Below are 22,349 nucleotides of genomic sequence, written 5' to 3'. Positions count from 1 at the left end.
CAATATAAACTGGAAATAGATCAGAGAAAAGGTCCTGAGATTACAATAACAGTCTAATAAGAACACGCCATAGCAAGTCATGTGTCTTTGCGTTTCAGGATGAAGAGCTGCAGAGGACGTGCGATGAGAGCACTAAGATCCAGGCGGCCTGCGGTCACTACTTTGACCTCAGCATCATCAACGACAACTTGGATGAGACCTACCGCACCGTCAAGGTTGCCCTGGAAACAGTTTCTAAAAACCCCCAGTGGGTCCCCGTCACCTGGGTTTTCTAGATGGAGGGTGTGGAGGGCAGAGTAGGGAACATAAGGAAGAAAACAGTGGCACTGTAATCAATGGAAGTTCTTATTTAGATTAATAACAGAGATTAAATCTGACCGTTCAAGTTGTCTTGCTAAAGTAACTGCTTTGTAGGAAAATAACAGGATTTTATTTTTTTCAAAGGGTGTGGATTAGACGTCCGGTATTCATACAGGATTTTAATTTTCTGTGTAGGGAGGATAGAAAAGAGGGAATAAAAAGAGGTGAAAAAGGAAAGAAAAGAAAGATGAAATTGTGAATGTGTTGAAGAAATTCACAGATTTTACCTGAACAGTGTGTGTGTGTGTGTGTGTGTGTGTGTGTGTGTGTGTGTGGAGACTTTTTGTATGTTTTTAAATTATTTGTGCCATTACTGACAATGCTCATCATTTATATTTCATGATTGGGGAGATTAATCTCAAAGCTATGGGGGTTAGTAGAAGTTGTTTACTACACCTGATGCATTGATCATTTTAAACACCCATCATGACTTAGAACAGAGACCACAAAGATATCTTCAAACTGCTCATCAGCAGTCCAAAATCCCAAAGGTCTTCAATATACAACAGCATTAAATGAAAAAAGTCAGCGATTTCTAATATTTTTTAACCAAAACATTTTTATGGCCACTTATTTGACTATTCTTTTCTGCCATAAGCATTAATAGCTTCAACGCAGTTGTAAGTTATCATAAGAACAACACATGCAACGCCTCAGTTGCTGTGTAAAGCACGATGATGCAGAAGCCACAGATTTCCTAATTTTAAATTATTTTTTATTAGAGAATGTTTTACTGGCCAAATTATGTTAACAACAACAAAAACCTCACTGTCCATCCGTTCTCTGTCCTTTGTGCGAGCATAGGCCACATTTCTTATCCTGTTCTTTATTTAACCCTTGTGTTGTCTTCACTTCGAAATTGAAAATCAACACTTTTGTTGACGCTTATTGGTGTTTTTAACTTTTTATGTTGTTTTCCCCTTTTTAAACACTTTTGATGCTTTTTTTCAATGTTTTATCACTTTTTTAACACTAACTTATTAACTTTAGTTTTACAGTTATTTTTGGAATTTATGGCCAAACCTCATCTATAGGAAATTATAACTAATGTATGAGTTAGAAAAACAGAAATTAGGAATTATTTTGACTAAAATTAAAGGAATGTATGTTGATGGATAATCACAGACTGGAATATGTCAATTACTTATTCAATTTACTCAATAATATTGCGAAACCACTTCAATTTTTTCTCTCCAGATGCTATAAAATTGAATAAGACACCCCAAAATAAATGAAAGTAGAGATTTGTACTTGCCCAAGAACGTTGTGTGGAGTCAATCATGTTATTTTGGGTAATTACAAAGAACAGTGATATAGGAAAACAGGTCAATTTGACCCAAGGACAACATGAGGGTTAACGCAGTCACACAAACACGCATTCCATTCTAAGAACACAAACAACTACCCAGGTAATGAAAAGGCAGATAGGCCTACAATACACATCACTATCTTAAAGTCAGTTGTCATATAGTAGTCAAAGAAAGAAAGAAAAAAAAAACATCTAGAGTCATCTCGGGGGGGTCCCATAGAAAATTGGTTGTAAGTACTGTAGTGTCATCACATGTAACAAGCAGGTCACCGTAGAAGACCTGATAATTCAGTGTGAAAGTCCACTCAGGCAGAGGGTTATCAGTTTTTTTTAACAGAATACTGGAAGGGCTCAAGGTCTACTGCATCTTACTTCAAATGGGTGTCAATGTTTGGCATTGTTAGCCAAAAACAACTGTGAACTTATTGTCCCATTACTGACTAAGCTAAGCTAACAAACAAGACCAGGAGTTTGGTAACTGACCCTTGTCAATCTTGTTGGCTCCAACAACTTTATTTTCCCTTTTTTATTGAATCAAATGGTGTACAACGGTGACCAACAAACATAGCATAGGGGAAATAGAACAGGGTTGAATCTTAGCAGTTAGCTCACCAGTTTTCAACAATTACTGATTCCTATTTTGTAAAGATGTGCAAATTAACCTTGCTGTACCCCTTTGTGTTGTGACTAGGCAGGTAGTGGCAGATGCACCTTATCAACCACATAATGGTTTAATAACTTGTTTTAAGGTATATCAGAGTGCGTCCCATGTCACAGAACAACCTGGTCTCACGCCAGTTCGTAAAATGGTCACGTTATTTTTGATTTATTGATTTGTGTAAGTCATGATTTTCTCGTTTATTTTGTGTACATGTCACAATTTTTGAACGTGAACATTTCACAAACAGCCATGATACTGGGCTGCTCTGGGGCCACCACATGGAAAAATTCAGATACAGTTTTATAGTTAATATAATTGGATTACTTAGCTCAGTTTCCTCACATTTGAGACAGACATTTGTGTTAAACAACATGTAAAATGCAATTGTTCAATATGTTTTAAAAGGTAAAATAAAATATAAATGTTAAATCTACATATCAAATCAAAATCAACATATTAACTCTAAATCTAAACTTAAATGTTAAATCTAAACGTTGAATCTAAATGTAAATGTTTAGACAATATGGGAATAGCCTACTCTATTCTTTGTTCGACCTGCTGATCCACAGCCGGGGGCGTGGTCTATTAGCATATTTTCTAAACATTTAGCTTTACATTAAACATTTGGATTTAGATTGAATATTTATAATAAACATTTAGATTTTTACATTTAAATTTACTATTTAGATTTAACATTTTCATTTAGTTTTAGATTAGTGCTGTCAGTTAAACGCGTTATTACGGCGTTAACGCCAACCCATTTTAACGGTGTCTTTTTTGTTATTGCTAGATTACCGTTCTTTTTTTTCTAGCAAACTTTTTTTTTTTCACGTGCTGTTGCAACAACTAGTAAACGTAAGTAAAACTATAACACCCACCGGATCTAGCTAGACCAGAACCACAACAACGGGCACGCCGCACACATGCCGTCTGGGCTCGTGAGCCGGCCAAAGAGTAGTAACGTTGTGTTCTGAGTGGACGGCGAGCGTGAGACGCTGAAATGGACGGCGATAAGATTCTGGATTTAAAGTTTCCTTTTTAAAAGTTGCCAGATGTTCTACTGATCAGACCAACGGGATCTGTGGGTTTGGTCGTTGTGAACTGAGCTATCATCATCGCAGCTGATGCTGATTTCTAGTGTGTGTGTGTGTGTGTGTGCGTGTGCGTGTCTGTCTGTCTGTCTATATATATAACATAATATATGTTTAAAACACTACAGTAGGCTATATGCCGATGTTTTCAATAAAAAAACATTTGCACAAAGCAGCTGAGCCACCTTTCATGTTGATCAGAGCATTAAAATGAGAAAAAAAATAATGGGACAAAAAAGAAATGAAGGGACATTTACAATAGATAAAAATGTGTGATTAATTGTGATTAAATATTTCAATTGTTTGACAGCACTAGTTTAGATTTAAACTTTAAAGATTTAGGTTAAACATAAAGATTTAAATTTATTGTTTAACTTTTTATATTAATTTTATGAACATATTGTTGACAATTGCAAAGAGCTTGTTTTACACAAATTTCTTTCTTAAATAAAACAAAAATTTAAAATGTCCTAAATGTGATGAAAATTAGTTAAAAACCAAACTATATCAGCTGTAAAATTGTATCTGAAGTTTTACATTTTACATTCTATCGTTCGTAATTTTCACTTTTTAAATTTAGTAGTATTTTTAATTCTCTTTTTAACTGAGCTGGTAGATAACATGTAGGTGTGAGATTCCTGCTTAGTATTTACAGTATGTGCCACTTTAGTGAAAACTTTGAGAATGTCATCAGTTAAGACATTTACACAGTTGCCTACAAGTGAACTATTCAATTCAATTTTATTTATAGTATCAATTCATAACAAGAGTTCTCTCGAGACACTTTACAGATAGAGCAGGTCTAGACCCCACTCCAGAATTTACAAGGACCCAACAGTTCTAGTAGTTTCCTCCAGAGCAAGCAACAGGGCCACAGTGGAGAGGAAAAACCTCCTTTTAGGCAGAAACCTCGGACAGACCTAGACCCAGACCCAGGCTCTTGGTAGGCGGTGTCTGACGGGCCAGTTGGGATTAGAGTGAAGAGTGGAAATAACAAAAATAGTAGTTTGTAGCAGTTCTTTGTAGTAGTTGATGGCATAGCAGGGCACTGTGCGGCATTACAAGGCCCAGCAGGACGTAGCTGGGCACCGCAGAGTGTAGCAGATGAACATGGCACCGCAGAACCAGAACAGAACTGAAGCACTTCCTAGTATAGGTGTGAAAGTATGAAGACCATTTCAATTTTAACAAATTTGTGTTCATTTTGTTTTTCATAAGATTTTCAAATGTGTTGTGAACTCGTGGGCCACCGTACATGTGACGCTGTTCATGGTGCCAACTGCAGAACAAGAGCTGCTTGTTTGTACTCAGATTTTTTTATTGTGGCAGCTACTGGATATTTTGATGTACATGAGAGATGAAAAGATGTTTGTCAAGTACAAATACTGGGGAAAAAAGCAACCCTCAGATCAGTTGTTTTCAGCCGCATTAGGAGACATTTTGAGTGGCTCAGTCTTTGTAAACTGACAAATGACATTTATATTTATGCTCTAGTTTTTAAAAGTGGCTTGAAAAATAGCAGATATTTGTCTGGCAGCTATATTGGGATTTCTGGAGTGTTTGGTGTTGAGAAACACATTTGTTTGTTGCTCTGTCAAAGACATTCCAAAACCTCACTGTCCTTTTTCTATAAAATCTCATGCAATAAAACCATTTTTGTTACGGTATCTTTACTTAAAGACTATTTTATATTAATGAACGTTCATTACATTCAAGCCATTGCCAAATGAATCGCTACAAGGCTGATTAAGACTATCAGCTCCACACAACTCTCTCGGTATTTCTCAGCATAGCTGTGTTTACAAAATGGTGTAGTCCGGTAATTTGCATCCAGAAGCTTGAGTCATGCATGAAAAAGGAAACAACAACAGTCAGCTTTGGGGACGAAGAGGACATGATAAGATAACCCCTTCATCGTGTTTTTTTCATACTCCGTGAAGGTGGTGCCTGATCAGCGGCTTGTATCATGTGGACGCGCCAACATTGTTGTTGTCATTACTTAGAATGTGACACAAACCTCACACTATAGCTTGAATGATACATATTCATTACATGCACACATTTAAGTACAGCCGTAAGTCTTATCCGTTTGAATAAATGAAATACTGTATGAAATAAGTGGCTTGCACGTGTAGACTTATATGTGCCAAATATACTTTTGAAGGGGTGCATTCCAAAATGGTACATATCAAGAGCGCATTCAAGATTAAAAAAGCAACCTTAAAGGGATACTCCAGTGATTTAACATTGCGATTCCGTAAAGCTAGGGAACTCATAGAAGCCAGATTTAAACAAGAATGGTCAAAATTGGAGCAGCAGAGGCGGAGATATCCTGACTTTTATTATGGGTCAAGCTATTGTTTAGGCTTTAGAAATTTCTCTCAGAGCAAAAACTACATACACATTTGACAGGCCAAGTAATACTCATGACCCAGGATGTTGATGTGTAAATCCATGGAGTGCTCCTTTAAGTTCAATAGACTGCATTTAAAATTAAATCCTTAAACAAAATTTACAGTCACACATGGCTGTAAAAACGGACAGGGAATCTTGAGCTTGAACCTTGTAATTTAGTTGTCGGACTGACGATTGTTCATATTTCTGTCTATACTGAATAAATAATTGATTTTGATTGATCCGCAATTGTCTTTCTTTTTTCATTGTGCTTACAATTGTCAGACATTGTGCATTATAATAATGTGTTATACATGTTACAAAACAACAAGGTGGCCCAAGTAGCAGAACTCGGGTGGTAAAGGTGGGCTGGACATAGTTGTTTTAGATTTATGTCTTCCCCTTGTCCTTTGTCAGATCTTTGTGTGTGTTTGTCTCCTGTTCCTGTCGGTGTGCTAAACGTTCTGAGCACACCGAGCAGGGCTGTGGAACCCTTTTGTGTTTCAGAGGTTTCCTTTTTGTTTTAGTGGTCTGAGCCCGGGGATGTGGGAACGTCAGTAGCAGCAAAGCGCTACGCGGTTCACAGGACTGTGGAACCCTATTGTTTTTCAGATTTTTCCTCCATTATTATTCTTCTCCGCATAAAACTCCCGCTGCAGCCTAAACCCTACATGGTGGTGGTGTGCCATTTTCAGGACTGGTCCAAAACGCCACAAAGACCTCAGACGCAAAAATTGACCTACATCCACCACTAGGTGGCGGTATAACAGAAAAAAAACATTAAAAAACTTTATATCCATGTTTTCCCTGGACCTGACTGGATCTTGGTATATAGGCCACGCCCATTTTCGCCTAGATTTTTATGCATACAAAATTGCGATTTATCGAAAACCCACTATTTCGAACTCCTCCTAGACGTGCCATGCATCTGCACAAAACTTGGCACATAGCATCTCCAGACCGACCTGACAAAAAGTTGTCAGGAACTTTAATAGAATCAAAATTGCGCATATTAACCATAAACAAATTTGTAGAGCTAACTATGAAAACACCAACTTTGCCATATTTTGGCCAAAATAAATGCTGTCAGAGCCAAACTTTTGATTATTCTTTCGGATTACACTCTGAGGCTCTTAAACACATTTCACTAACTAACATTGGCCACTAGGGGACGCTACAATCACAAAAAGTGTATATCTCATGAACCGCTCATCCCATTTTTACAAAATTTGATGGGTACCATCTAGGTCCAGTCCTGAGACGCCCCTTACAGTGGGCATTGATTTGTTCAAGTAGGCGATGCCTATAGGACCAAGTTTGGATTAACCACTTACATTTATGTGAATTACAGGAAATTAACATGTACAATGTAAAATGGGTAGTTGACCTGACTTACCAAATATTGCACATGTGGACCACTATGGGGCGCTGCAATGATGTCAATCTTGTTTCTGTCTATAACTCCCACAATATACTGTACATCAAACATAAAAAATCTTTACATCCATGTTTTCACTAAATCAGGCCGAGTCAAGGGATATAGGCCACGCCCATTTATACTTAAAGTTTTTTTTGCAATATCGCGCTAAGCACAAAACCTACTTTTTTCGAACTCGTCCTAGGCCGTGCAACAGATCTGCACAAAACCTGTGTTACGACTGGGGTCGTATTTGTTGTGTCGCTGTGTGTGGGTGTGCATGTCCTATTTTTTTCTTTATGCAAATAGGCTGTGCCAGTGCTCAAAGCTGATTGGTGGAGGCAGCGGAGTCCGATCTGGAATTGGTGGCAGCTGCGCACCACCGTCTATATAATGGAGCAAGATGGCGATCGTCGGAGAGAGACAGAGGGAAGCCAGCAGGCCGTCTCCGTTTCTCCTCGCCTCCCAACCTGCCACACTTTGTTTCTTTGCTTGTGTAAAGTTCAGTTCCTAATTGTACGGGTGGACCTTTCAATGTGTTTAGTTTTCTCCTGTTTTGTTTAGTTAGGAAGGTAAGTCATTGTTATTCTTTTGGGCCCTTATGGTTTGTTAGGTTATCTTATCTTACTTTCAAGACAGGGTTGTTTTTGTTTGTTGTTTTAATAATAGGCCACCCTACAGTTTAGTTAGTTTTGTTTCTTTGTTTACTTAACCTTTATGTTGAACACATATAAATGATATGATTGTGTCCAATAAAAATATTGGGACCTACATATATGTTTTGTGGCTGCTTGGGGGACGGGGAAAATGGGGCAAGTTAAACCGCTTTATGTTGCGTCCTAGGCACCCCTAGACTGAGGCATAACACCTGGTAGGTACCATCTCCAGATGGCGTGACAAAAAAATTGTATAAATAATTTTGCTACGTTAACGTGTGCACATTTGACAACCAAACAAATTTTCTGTTGTAAACTACCAAACACATATTATATCCTGGCTAAATTAAATGTCATCAGTAAAAGACTTGAGAGCAGTATTTGACATCTCTCCCTGATGCTCTAATCCAAATGTTGCAAAGATTGGCCTTTAGGGGGCGCTATAATCAACGTTTGTTGGTTTTGTCAAAAAACTCAATGCATTTCAATGGAAAATTTGCATTTGCAATACCTTTGTAAGTTAATAATATAACTAGTGGAAACACACTGTCTTTGGAGCTAAAAGCTAACAGTGGCCCCGTTCCGCTGATGTCTTTTTTTTTTTTTTAAATGTTTATGTGGAATTGTTGTGTGTGTAATATAAACATATGTCTGTGAGATTTGTGTTCCGTTTTCTTTATTTGTTCTTATGGTCCTACAACCTTTTAACATTCAAGTGTCCTCATTGCAGTGCATCAAAAATATTCTAATAGCCCTGGTTTTCCTGAAAAGAAATGATGGTCATAGATTGAATATGGACAACAGGGATGATGTTTTCCAAGCTTTTGTAGAAAATGAAAGCAGACGGACCAGGGGTCAGTCAGTCCCTGCGGTTCACGCCTCTCAATATTTCCTGACGTTTGCCTCTCCGCGTTACGTTTCGGGTTCCGCTATCACAAGCTCCCCGGTTCGCCAATGCCAACTGGCGTAGGGAGGCTTGGACCCTGTGGTAACTGCTTGCAGTTCTAGTTTTTTTGTCATTAAATCCTAAACACTCTCCTGCCTTCCTGCCTATCTCTGCGTTTGGGTCCTCACTTCCCTACAACCATCACAGCCAAATTACCCAGAAAGCCAAGTGGGCTAAACATTTCCCATTCAAAGCATATCAGCTTTGAAAGCATCTTTGTTCACAATCATGCATTGGAAATTACAAGGATTTCAGCTATACAGTGTGATTGCTAGATATGGTATCCTAAGGCAATTTGAAAAGAGCAACAAATTGGTGCTGGGTGCTGTACTTGAGTCAGAGGGGAGTCTTTAGAGGTGATGAACAAGTAGCTCTCTCTTCTCTGTCAGTCTCATGGCATGGCGTGGAAAATGCATCTGCTCTGCTCTTTTGCGTAGAATTTCCAAAATGTCATGTGTTAGAAGTCCTCCGCAGTGAAAGAATGGAGACAGTGGGATCCTGACACTGACCTAACTACATGTCCTATGTTATGTGTGCAGGCTGAAACACCATCAAAGTGCCTGTAGCTAGCTAAAAACATTAGCAAGTCCAAGGATTATTCAGCAGCTCGCTGTTAGCAAGCTTATGTCAATTATGTGTTAGTAAGCTAAGGCACTTAAATCTTTCTGATTTATCCACATTCCACTATAAAGAATGTTGCATTCTGTGTAAAAAAATGCAGCTTTAGCTTTACTCACAGATGTGTAACTTGTTTAAAATACAAGGCATCTTGATGACACCAATGCTCCACCTCAACCTTCAGCCATCTTGCCATTAAGAGCCAGGCAGCCAAATCGATTCACTTATGGATTGTGGGGTTAGGGGAAGGTTTTTCAAATCGATTCTTAACCCTGTAATCAATGCTTCTTTTTTTAATTAATGATTTACCTAAATATTTATGGTTTATATGGTACGGTGACATCCTATCCGCTTCTACCAAAACAGACTGAAAGTAGAAAATGGTGAAAATCTATCTTATATTCTTCTTAACAAATGACTGACTGACTGATGTGGTGTGCATTCGTTTTAGAAAACAATTACTTTTTAGAAATGTCTCATGATGTCTTGACTCTAGAAGTGTAGTAATACTAATATTCAACTTTTGTTTTGTTAAAGAAGGCAAAGAAAATCACAATCAATACTATCAAATCACAATAATTCTGGAATGGCAATAAATGAAAATCACAGAACAGTAGTAATACTGTGCACATCCCCTCCAGCGAGGTGCAGGGCAAAAAAGGGGCAGGATACAACTGAAAAGCTACGTCCACCTATGCCATGCTATACCCTGTAACGCCCTGCTATGACATGAACTACTACTACTACCATTTTATTCACTGTTCCATTATCTTTACCGTGACTGTTGTTGCCTCTGTACATCACCCCCCCAACAGGCCCCGTCAGACACCCCCACCAAGAGCCTGGGTCTGTCCCAGGTTTCTTCCTAAAAGGAGTTTTTCCTTACCACTGTCGCACTGTTGCTTGCTCTGGAGGAAACTACTAGAACTGATTGGGCTTTGCAAATTATAGAGTGTGGTCTAGACCTCTAGATTTGTAAAGTGTTTTGAGAGAACTTTTGTTATAATTTGACACAATAAATAAAATTGAATTGAATCTTGGTGACACCCATGCTCAACCTTTTTTGACTCTGTGACTACACTATCATACCATCTAAACAATCTTAATTATTTTAATTACCCAGCTAAGTGGCAGCATTAGGGGCTGGTTTGTACATTATTCGAATGGGAGTGCAAGGACGTGTGGTGTCTGGTGTTTTTTTTTACCCCCATCCTGCCTGGCCTTCACCCCTCACTTTAACTAGCTCCTCCTCTGCAGTGTAGTGCTATTTTTTAAGGGAAAAGCCTTGTTGGTGGATAGCTTTTAATCTGTCTTCTCTTCCAAACGTTTCTCTCCATTCTTCATTCCTACCTCATCTACCTCATCTCTCTCTCTCTCTCTTTTTTGGATTATTTTCTCAGTCTACCTCAGTATTTTCTGTATTTGCTGCTTTCTCCATCCTGCAAAGTTCTGCACAGTGGGGCCTCAGCTCTCCTCTGCTATGTGGTGGTGGCCACTTGGTGTTTTCAGCTGTGTGCTGCTGCTGCTGGCGGCGGTCGTCCTCTTCTTCCTGACCACCAGGAAACGCTACAAGGTGTTCAGCGAGAAGTGCTTGAGGCCTCCAGGACCCTTGGTCACAAATAGCAAGCAGAGGGACCACAGGCTGAAGAGAGGTAAAAGAAAGCTTGCTTCTTGTTTCTTGAGTCTTGAATTTAGATGATTGGCAGATACTGTACTGTCCTGTCTACCAGAGCTTTGTATGAAGCGGGATTTTTTGCTAGGTACTTGGAAACACAGACCCTTACGCCATAGCCTGACGTGAACTTCTCAAAATATTTGAAAACATGCCGCAGCAACGCACACCGCTCTGTCGTGGCTTGGTAGCGTTATATTTCCACCAATTCATATCCTGGTTCTCCTTCTCCATAAACAGCTTAAAGTCAAGGGGATTCACTTTTCCTGCAACAGATGTCCCACAGGGGTCTCCCCTACTTTGTTTTTCTCACTATGGCTTTAAAGTAGGTACTTGCTCCGAAGGTAATCGCCGTCATTCTCTCACACTCTCCACACACACACACACACATGCCGGCCCTGCTATTGTCTTAAAGACAATGGCGCACTTACATAGGTGAAAGCTCTGCGTGGAGCCTCTGTAGAACCATAATCACGCTTTATCCTTCAACATCCCAATAATTGACAAAATAATCACTGGAGGTTCGGCAGTCATTCCCCCAATTACACACAACATACAAGTATATTTTTGACATATGCTGGTGAGAGAGATCCCTTGGAAGTGTTTGGAAGCTTGGAGAGAGACTAAAGGAGTCCCTCCAGAAAAACGTGAATGTGTGATTGCATTATTTAACGCATAATCAGCCAAAGTCTGCATATTTATGCGGGGGCTGCATTTTTTCATATACGCCGCAGCTCAAATTGCAGATTTCCACGCAAAATAATGCAGGGCTTGCATGATTTCATAATCCCTGCATTTTCCTTGCAAAAAAGTCACATAAATCTTAGCAGAAAATGGAAAATGTTACGTTCAGTTCCCCCAAGAGCCGCCATTTTCCCATGTTGCCATGGGAACGTTATGAAGTGACGTAATCATTCGACAAGACAAACAGTCTCTTTTTCATCAAACCAGTTAGTTTAGCTATTTATGGTCCTCAGAGGAACCATTACAAGGACCTTGCTCATCCTTTTCTCTCACTGTTTTCACTTATTCAGTTAAACATCTTGAAATCCAAGCAGATGGATTGACTTAGAGACTTAGACAGACTTTATTGCCATTCAACTGCACATTCACAATATACAGTTGAGCGAGATTACGTTGCAAGGCTCCAAAAAGGTATAGAGATAAGTTTGCAATAAAAAGTGTGCAGTATAAAAATTCATATAAGACCATTCTATCTATTGCAAATATCAGTAGCAGCAGGATGTATTGCAGTAAACAATGAAATGCCCAACATAAATTTAAAGTTACTTCACAGTGTCCATTGATTGGCACAGAAGTGCATACAAACATTCCTTGTCCCCACATGGTGTATTCAAATGACTTTGACAATCCCCTGACATTTCCTCTAGCACTATAAGTAAACCACTATTGAATGGATTGTTTGGGAAATTAAGTTCAGACATTTATGTCATCAAAGAGGATAAATTAAAATTATTTTGGTGCTCCTGAGTTTTCCCATAACACAGGTGCACAGAAATATATTTCAGTTCAGAAGTTGGTAAAAATTGTCTTTCTGGGGAAATTTTTGCTGCTGAGTGTGCATGAGTGAGGCCTTCTACATGTCTGTGCCCTTCAGAAGACAGATTTTCAGGCTGATATGACCTGGACGCATTTGCAGCCATTATTTCTTGTTATTCACTGCAGATGCAGTCTATGTAAGTTGTGATGCACAATCTTGATGTTCAAGATGTCAAGAAAGTTCTTGGGACCCGCCTAACAACCTTCCCTTTTTAAACTACAATCTGTGCACCCCTGCAGGGTTTCTTGTGGACCGCGTGCCCCCGGCTCTGGATGCGGTGGTGATAGGCAGCGGGATTGGAGGTTTGACAGCAGCAGCGCTTTTGTCCAAAGCCGGGAAGAGGGTTGTAGTTCTTGAGCAACATGATCAGGCTGGAGGCTGCACACACACCTTTCACAATAAGGGATTTGAGTTTGACGTGGGTAAGAATGTAAAGTACTTTGTACATGGTAACACACACACACACTTACATACAGAACATGGTATGGTAAAGAATCTACTCATTCTAATGGCGTTTTTCTACTGCATGGCATATACTAACCCTAACCCTAACAATAAACATGAGCAAAGCTTTGAGTTGATTGGTTGTGGATATTTATACAATTCATTGATCTACATAATTACATATCACATATCATATTAGCAACAGACAAATTACAATTTTGTGCTCTTAAACTACATAATTTGTCTCCACAAATGAACATAACATAATGTTAAATGTTGTTTTACATGGTAGAGACATGTCAAAGATGCATTGTTTAGTAAGCAAACTGCTTATGCGATTTTGCTAACATGACTACTAACAACACTGCATTATATCCAAGCAGCTCACTTAGATTATTACACTGGCCCTCGGTATATTGCTCTTTTATTAGCTTTTATTAAAGTTATTAGCCAACACCGGTATCAAGCATCCACCTTTCAAGTTAATTAGATATTTTATAGTGTTAAACACATTATTGAAACATGTAAATATCTGTCAAAGAGACAGTGGGTATACTGTTATATCCACCTACCTCAGATTTACAGCATAAGCACCCTGTTCTATCATTACTTTGTATTTATTACAGCACCATATCTAGTGAGTACAGTATATGGAGTTTTGCCTCATTTGTTATCTGAAGTGCTTTTCAGCTCTATTCATGTAATTCAGCTGTGCTTTGTTTTTTGCTAAAAAAAAGTCATATTTTTTGTGTTCTATTTCTAAAATTCTCATATTTCTACTAAATGATTTATGAATGTTAGTAATAATGGACAATAAACAAGATTTTTAATATTACTTAAATACTGTAAGATTACTGCCGTTTGAGACATTAAAAGGCAAAACTATAATACAATGTGATTATCTCAATACTAAAGGACTTCACCTTTGCAATAAGTGACTGAAGAAAACTATGAATTCTAAAGCTTTGCATAAATGAAGTGGACTTAACCACACCTCTGCCACCGCCAGGTATCCACTACCTGGGCCAGCTTCACGAGAACAGCCTGCTGAGGGTTGCTCTGGATCAGATTACAGAGGGACAGTTGCAGTTCACACGGCTGGAGCAGCACTTTGACACACTGATCCTAGGTCAGCCTGACCAGTGCAGGTATGCCGCATAATGACATCATGATTCTGGTGCAGTTAAATAATGTTTTTCTTTCAATGGGTGTCTTAATTTGCTCTCTTTACCAGGAGTAATAAAATACAATTAACAAAATCTGACCATGACATGAATTATATTTCTTACTAATACATCTCAAGGCTCCTATGTCCTCCATGTTTGAATGTTTTATTTTTTAAAATATTTCCAAACTTTTAAGAGTATGGGGCCATGACTCCTACTCGGCTTTGAACTAATCAAAACATTTCTCTGGCCTTCCCTATACTTTTATGTCTTTTTCAGGGAGTACCATATCCATGCAGGGAAGACTGAGATGGCAGATAGCCTGAAGCAGCAGTTCCCAGGAGAGGAGGGGGCCATTGATGAGTTCATGAGATTGATGAAGGTAGGGTGGTAATGGCTATCATGATGGAATGATGGATGAGAAGGTCAAGAAGGGAAGAAAAGAGGAAGTAGGCAGAGGTTCTTTAAAGAAGATTGTTTGTTGGCAAACCTTTCTTTGATACAATGAACATTTGGTGTGCCACAAGGCTCAGGCTTGAGTCCGCCAATTTTCTGTCTTTTGTGCTACCACTAGTATTGTGAAGGCAACTTTTAGCACCCATCTTTCTCTTTGTTTAACACAATGTATGCATACAATTTTTCACTTTTTAGGGAATTTGGAAGTTGATGTTCTGTCTGTGAATGACCTTGACTATTATAATCCCATCAAGCAACTAAAAAGAGAACATCTTGAAATAGATGAAATGGTTAGCAATATGACAGATTTTGCAACATTCTATAATAAACATTTGTTGTCCCTTATTGGAAAATGAGACTTTCAAGCTGAAGTCATTGTGGTGAAGAGGCGTGTCATTTAGGGCAGTGATTCTCAAATGGGGGTATGCATACCCCTATGGGGTAGTTTGGGGTACTGCAGGGGGTACACGTTTTTTGTTTTTGTTTTTTTATTTGAAAGTTATGCATGACTCCTAAATTAATTATACATTATAATTATAAATTAATTTAATGATTTTTGAAATGAAGTAGTTAAATGTTTTTCATTTAAATTATTATTAAGTAAATCAGACACAAATGGCGAAGCGTTGTGTTGTGCCTCTTTATATAGTTAGGCCTTTTTTTTTGCTGCTCAGGGGGTACTTGGACGGAAAAAGAATTCTATGGGACTACATTGTTGTACATGACTTTACTGACAAAAGTTTGAGAACTAGTAATTTAGGGAACTCCGATACCGGTATAGTCAGCTCCAGTACAATTTGTCCCAAGGGTTTACTTTGAAAACAATAAAGGCAGCTTGCTGTCAGCAACCACAGTACTTTTGCATTTCTCACATTGAGTATATTGTTGATTCTGATTGATTAATGGGCTTGTATGTCTTCCACTCACAGTTATGTTCACGGCGGACGCCACTTATTGCCATCTTGAAGATCATACCTTATTGGCTGGCAAACTTCCTGGCTCGAACCGGCCTATTAGATTGCATATCTTCAGTGTTCCGCCTAGCAACAACCAGCCATTCTGAAATAATGTCAGGCCTCACACAGAACAAGGACCTGCAGGCACTGTCAGCCTACCTGTTCTATGGTGATGTACCTACACACTCACATGCATCACAGATCACACACATGCTGTACATCCTTCTAAATGTTGTGTTTTGCATCACTTTAGGTGTCCCTCCTAAAGAGTCCAGCTTTCTCATCAATGCTCTTCTTCTTCACCACTACAAGCGTGGTGCGTACTACCCACAAGGGGGTGCCAGTGAGTTTGCCTTTCACATCATCCCTGTCATTCAGCAGGCCGGCGGTGCTGTGTTAGTCAGGGCTCCTGTACAACGCATCCTGCTCAACCAGCAAGGGAAGGCCTATGGTGAGAAAGGGAGAGGGGAGACAGGTTTTGAGTTGCTGTGGTGTTTTTTTCAGTTCATCTGTGCAATCATTCCCCAAAAGAACCAAGCAGGCCTGCCTTGTTGCGCCGTCCAAATGTTCTTCAAAACTTGTCATTATCAACATGTAGATTGCTAGTTCTGATGTTTCCCGAAGCGAACCCAGTTTGAGAATGCCAACGCACAGAGAACAGAAGGTGAGGGACATGCGCCAGATGTCCATTATGGCAATTATCCTGGAAATGTACTTCTGTTGATTCAGACTAAGTCTAGGGGAATAAACTACCACTAAACTACCAAAGGCTACTAAATGCTATCCTGGCTATTTCTATTGGGATTATTACTTTGTGTTTTGTGTGTGCGCATAAGGTGTGACAGTACTTAAAGGACAAGAAGTTATTGAGGTTCATGCCCCTGTTGTCATTTCCAACGCTGGAATCTTCAACACCTTCCAGAAGTTTCTGCCTCAACCCATACAGGACAGACCAGGTAACATAGTATGCAGACTTGATCACTTGATTGTAGCCACTAAATTGTACATTGCACTTGTTTCTCATTTGCTATCTTTTGCACTGCATATTTCCTGTAATGTGTATGTAGAGATCCAGTCACTGTTGGGTTTGGTGCGTCACGGTATGGGTTCCTTCTTGGTCTTTGTTGGTCTGGATGGAACCAAAGAGGAGATGGGCATTGTTTCCACCAACTTCTGGATGTATAAAGACAGTGACTTGGACTCACTGTGGGTTTTTAACATTTTTTTTAATATAAAAATAATGTAGTATTTTGATTATATTTTAGTTAACACATCCCGTTTTCAACCCTTTCCTGTTGTGTGTGTGTGTGTGTGTGTGTCTAGTATGAAGCGTTACTCTTCTCTGAGCAGAGATCAGATATTGGGTAACATTCCAATGATGTTCATCACCTTCCCATCCGCTAAAGATCCTACATCCGACATCAGACAACCAGGTGACACCCATTACCTTACACGCATTACCACAAATGTGTACTTGCTTGTTAGTTGTCCATCAAATCTGACAACGCCTGCCAATTCTTTAGATGTCTGTCTTTGCCTCCTCAATGTACTTAATTTTGGCAGTAATCCAACCGTGGGTTCGCTAACAGTGAGTTCAAAGTTGTTGGGTGGAATGTTATATTTGTTAAACATGGTTTCCTGCCATCTGCTAACTGCCTACAATGGGTCATTAGCACAGCATATGTACAGTTCTCAATGGTAACTTTTTGCAGATTTACCACTTGAAATCTTTTCTCAATTATTGGGTCCTCAAACTCACACAAGTTCATTCCTAGCTGTCAACCATCCAACTAATTTAAAAGAATCCTGAAAAAGGGTCTTAAATATAGACATGATGACTACATACATGATATAATACTGAAAGTGTGAGACTTAAACTGGATGTCCCAGGCATATTTCACCTGGGATGTAATGTAGTGTGTTACCATACTGTGCAAAGTTTACTGTTCCAGCAATCAACTACTTTTCAACTTAGGTTATTCATTCAAGGTGATCAAAAGTCAAATGAAGTGAAACAGTTGTATCACTCTTTCGGCCCCCCATGTGCCCAGGCTTTGAAGCAAATAGTGGCCAAACGGTGGAATTGCAACTCCCGGTCCTTAATGTTATGCCGTCGGGGCCAAAAATACTTTTTCCATAGGCTTACATGGCGAAAGAGATGCATGTTTATCAGTGGATACATTTTTGAGCATCACAACTCTCCTACCTTTCTTTCTACATTCTCACTTTTCTACAACTTTATCTCTGCTGAATTATTTTTGTCCCCGATGAGGAAAAAATGTATCATCCCCTTAAAGTGATCAATGGTACATCATCAAATTACCATATATCATATAACTACAATGTAAGTATTTTAAACTTATGAAATTGCTATTAACTTGAACAGTCTATAGTGTCATTGACCAACGAAATCAGGGCAGCATTTGCTGGTTGTATTTAACCGCTACAGAACTCCGGTACTCCTGCTACTAGCGGCAGTTATTTAGCCGCTAAAAGATGACTGTGAGCGGGCTACAGGCACCGCCAGATGACGGTTCTTTCAGGGACCATGGCAGTTGATTCAGCCAGTAAAAATGTGAGTGTCATGTGGCGGTGAAAGTTACATTTAGGAACCAAAACAACTCATCACGTTTAGGAAAAAGATTGTGGTTATACCCTCCCAAGGGACGAATCAAGAGGGTAAGCCAACCTCCACTAAACGTAGCTCCTATGACGTCATTTTAATCCTACCAAGCACTTACCCACCGTTAGTATTCCATTGACGGACATTTACTTTGGCGTCATTTTGACAGTGAATAACTTTACAGCGTTTCAAGACTCTATTTGTCCATTGTTTATTTATAAAGAAACACGACAATGTATAAAAGGCTCCATTACCTTGTATCTTACGTTATGTTTCCGTACAAGACTTTTTTGTAAAAATAGGCAATTGTGCTGTCACATAGTCAACAAATCACCGTATTGTTAGGAGAAGCACACAGACAGTTTAGACTTACATCAGCTGCTTAGGTTTAATTACTAATGTTAACTAGCATGTTAGTTAGCAGTAATTAGCCTGTGCCTATGTTAATGTTAACTAGCATGTTAGTTAGCAGTAATTAGCCTGTGCCTATGTTAATGTTAACTAGCATGTTAGTTTGCAGTTATTAGCCTGTGTCTATGTTATCTCCTAACATATTCCTACCTCTCCGTCTCTGATGATTGGGAATGATTGAGATTTCTCTTGCACAGCTACCAGAAGACTTCCAACTTTCAGGTTGCTCACGTCACATCTACGTCTTCAAGCTCAGTTGGAAGCTGCGCAGTAACGCTCAGCATCACCGGGAAAGAGCTTGTAATAGACTTCACTGGTCTCAGTCCAGAGCAACGGGATCTGTTGGTCCATTTATATAACTGTCTATTGGATAAACAAGCATTTCCTGGGTGAACATATATTTTTTTCATCGTGAAGTGAACTCTGCTCTCCAACTTGAAAGCGCTGTGTTTTATGTTGACACCATGTTGTGCTATTTCATTTAGAGATTATTTTACATCGGATGTAGAGCATCAGAAAAACATGATTTGGCATGGCTGACCCGGTGGCACCATCTGTGGAATTGAAAGGGGGATTTAATTCTTGCATGTTTTGTTTTGTCATGCATGAACACCCCCCCCTTGCTTTTTTACAAATCGCACCCTGTATATCCCTCTTGTTATGTTTCTGTAGGTAAGTCCTGTATGACGTTGCTAACCATGGCTCGCTATGAGTGGTTTCAGGAGTGGGAGGAGACAAAGCTTGGCAAGAGGGGACAGGACTACCTGGATTTGAAAAATAGCATGGCCCAAGAGATGCTGGACTGGGCACTAACAATCTTCCCCCAACTGCGAGACAAGGTAAAATGTTTCAAACTCAAGGTCAACTCAAAAAACAGCATTTGATCAAGCTCGATGTTTGGCTCATTTTGACTAACCAATGCAGCATGAAAGCACAGCGAAACCAGCAAGCCAGCGGACAACTGGCTATTTAGTTAGCTTGCTAACTCAACCATGCCCCGATGCCACAAAGTTCAAAGAAAACATGCCAAACAAAGTTTTCACTCATCTGGCAATAGCAAAGGAATTGGTGTGGATGAAGCCTTTAAATGACAAATATGACCCATTTAGAGGCTAGCTTCCTTACAAAGTTTACAACTTCACATCCATGTCTTGTTTGGCCTCACCTCCCAACTTGCAGCATGTCAGTTCATACAGAAGTTAGTCCATTACCATGGCAAAGGAACACAAAAGATTGGCTGCTGCTCTGACCATTCTGCTACAGTGATTTGAATTGGAATGGCCTTTGTTCCCATTTTATTTCTATGGATGTCACCATCTTATGTACTATAACAGGAAACATAATTTGGTTATATTAGCATTTCATCACATTTCTAATACGAATATTACTGTTTATTTTTTTTTTCCCTGACCATAATCTAAACCTGTTTTGTATTTACACACTGTCAGTTCAAAATATTGCTGTCTCCAACAGATTTTGCAAAGACTTTTTTATGTACTGTATATCTATTTCTACTTTGGTCTACTAACAGCATGTGTGTTTCTTTTCAGGTGGTGATGATGGAGGCTGCCACGCCTCTAACTAATGTCCACTATTTGGGCGCTCCGAGAGGTGAGATGTACGGAGCTGAACACAACTTGGAGCGCTTCACCCCAGATACGGTTGCTAGGATGCGACCACAGACACCGATCACTGGACTCTACCTAACAGGTGACCTGACTGACTGTCTCTTTTGGTCTGGATTCCACAGTGACACGCCGACTTAATGTTTCTGTGTGTGTGTGTGTGTGATTGTGCGTGTGATTGTGCGTGTGATTGTGCGTGCATGCGTGTGTGCAGGTCAAGACGTATTCTGTAACGGATTGGCTGGGGCGCTACATGGCGGCCTACTCTGCGCCTCAGCTGTCCTTGATCAGATCCTCTACATTGACCTTCTTGCCCTGAAGACCCGCATCAAAAAACAGACCAATCAGAAAAAGATGACATAGCAGCTGATTCCAGATGTACAGAAAAAGACAAAGGAGAAAAAGAGAGAGAAACAGATTTGGACCAAAAAGTGCTGTAATGTAGTATGTATTGTACAACTTTTTTCACATACTAGTAGTACTTCCCAACACCTGTAAACAGACTGTGATGTGTTAAAGGTTGAAGGTTGAGCTATAGGCTTATTATACAAGACTGCTAATTGTTCTTTGTACATTGAGTATTGTCACACCCTTTTAACAATCATTTATGTATTGGCTGGTGTACAAGAGCTAAACTGTCATTTAGTCTTTGTTCTTTGGTTAGTAGCCACACATTTTATGTTGTTGTTTTTTACCAATGAAAAGCCTACTGCTACATGACTGTGAATTTAAGTTTTTTTAAACATATTTTGCTTTTCTAATCTGATATCAACCCTTGTACACCATCCGGTAAACAAAGAAAAGCATAACGGGTCCAAACGAAGAAGAACAAATAATGTAAATAAAGAAAAAAATCAGTAGACTTTTAAGTTTATGTTTGAGTGCTTTGAACCAGGTGTATTCCATAGAACAAGAAGGAAACAAATTGGTCTACATTCATTGTTTGAAAGTTGCTGCTTTTAAAATGGAATAGAAGGTTAAGCTAAATATCAACATCGACATGTGTAATATGTGTCATGTCTGTGACATGCAGATTTCTGCAGGCTAGACTATCTGTCCAATCTGAGGACTATGGTTACCTGGTCCTCAGATCTCTGCAGGGTAAATCCAGACATCTAGCTAGACTATCTGTCCAATCTGAGGACTATGGTTACCTGATGTTGAAAGCCATGCATAAGACAGTTTACATAATCTTATAAAGCCCAAAAGTTCATAAACGTAACTGGTGAAATCACAGTAGTAATTCATCAAATGCATCATCTGCGCTACAGTTATTACATATTGCAGTTTCTATTACACAAAAGCAGTAGATTGTGTTATATGGTAAAGCAATATAGACATCAAATTCTGATTCTTAATGCTTAAATAACTTAAGCAAAGTTACCATACATTAACAGCCATGGCAACAAATGACTTATAATTTCAGCAAAAATCAAAGCAGAATAGGCTGCAGGAGAAACTACTTTCTTCCCCACACGTAGACAATTACCACTAGACACCCTCCTCCAAGGGCGGCCCAACCGGGGTTGATCAAATCCCGGCGTGTGTCCCATAGCCAATTCAATTTTTCTCCTGTATTACAGTCTGTTTTGAAGAGTATTTAAGATGTATTTCCTTGTTTGACACAGAATATTAGTGTATTTAAAAAGACTTGTTTAAGAGATATTGATGTTTTTACGCAAAAGAATTAGCATATTCTTAGGTATATTTGTGTTTAAAAATTAGATTTGAAGTAATTATTTTAAGGTATTGAAAGTACAATGATCATTGATTTTGACTCATCACATCGGATGTATAAGAAATATTAAATTTGTCTAACATCAAGAAAATAAATAAATATTAACTCACCATTTGTCAGAGAAGCAGAGATTCTCTTCGCCGCAGCCAAGCTGACAGCGTCCCAGATTATTATCATCTTTATTATTTTCCCTCTAGAACATGGGCTCTTTCTTGATATGTATTATATTTTCCCTTCTAGAATAT

At 39.1% G+C, this 22,349-nt stretch overlaps 2 protein-coding genes across 2 annotated transcripts in view; both read left to right on the top strand.

Annotated features, from left to right (window-relative positions):
• The window catches only part of LOC116703639 (MAGUK p55 subfamily member 2), a 99,225-nt gene extending 93,516 nt beyond the window's left edge, over nt 1–5,709 (top strand). The window contains exon 14 of the mRNA XM_032538498.1: nt 99–5,709. Within this exon, the coding sequence (XP_032394389.1) occupies nt 99–275 (177 nt within the window). The 3' untranslated portion in view covers nt 276–5,709. The remainder of the gene's footprint in view (nt 1–98) is intronic.
• A 5,223-nt stretch (nt 5,710–10,932) lies between these two features.
• On the top strand, nt 10,933–22,145 carry LOC116703638 (all-trans-retinol 13,14-reductase; the record flags this gene model as incomplete). The annotated part of the gene is given in 12 exon segments (XM_032538497.1): nt 10,933–11,104; nt 12,925–13,107; nt 14,139–14,277; nt 14,575–14,677; nt 15,681–15,876; nt 15,961–16,158; nt 16,544–16,663; nt 16,775–16,913; nt 17,031–17,140; nt 19,414–19,580; nt 20,292–20,451; nt 20,581–22,145. Coding segments are annotated over 12 exon segments (1,836 nt in total).
• Between the last annotated feature and the right edge of the window lie 204 nt (nt 22,146–22,349).

This window comes from Etheostoma spectabile, chromosome 15 (assembly GCF_008692095.1).
Source record: "Etheostoma spectabile isolate EspeVRDwgs_2016 chromosome 15, UIUC_Espe_1.0, whole genome shotgun sequence".
NCBI lineage: Eukaryota > Metazoa > Chordata > Actinopteri > Perciformes > Percidae > Etheostoma > Etheostoma spectabile.
The sequence above is the reverse complement of the archived record's forward strand: the minus strand, read 5'-3'. Positions and strand labels throughout refer to the sequence as shown.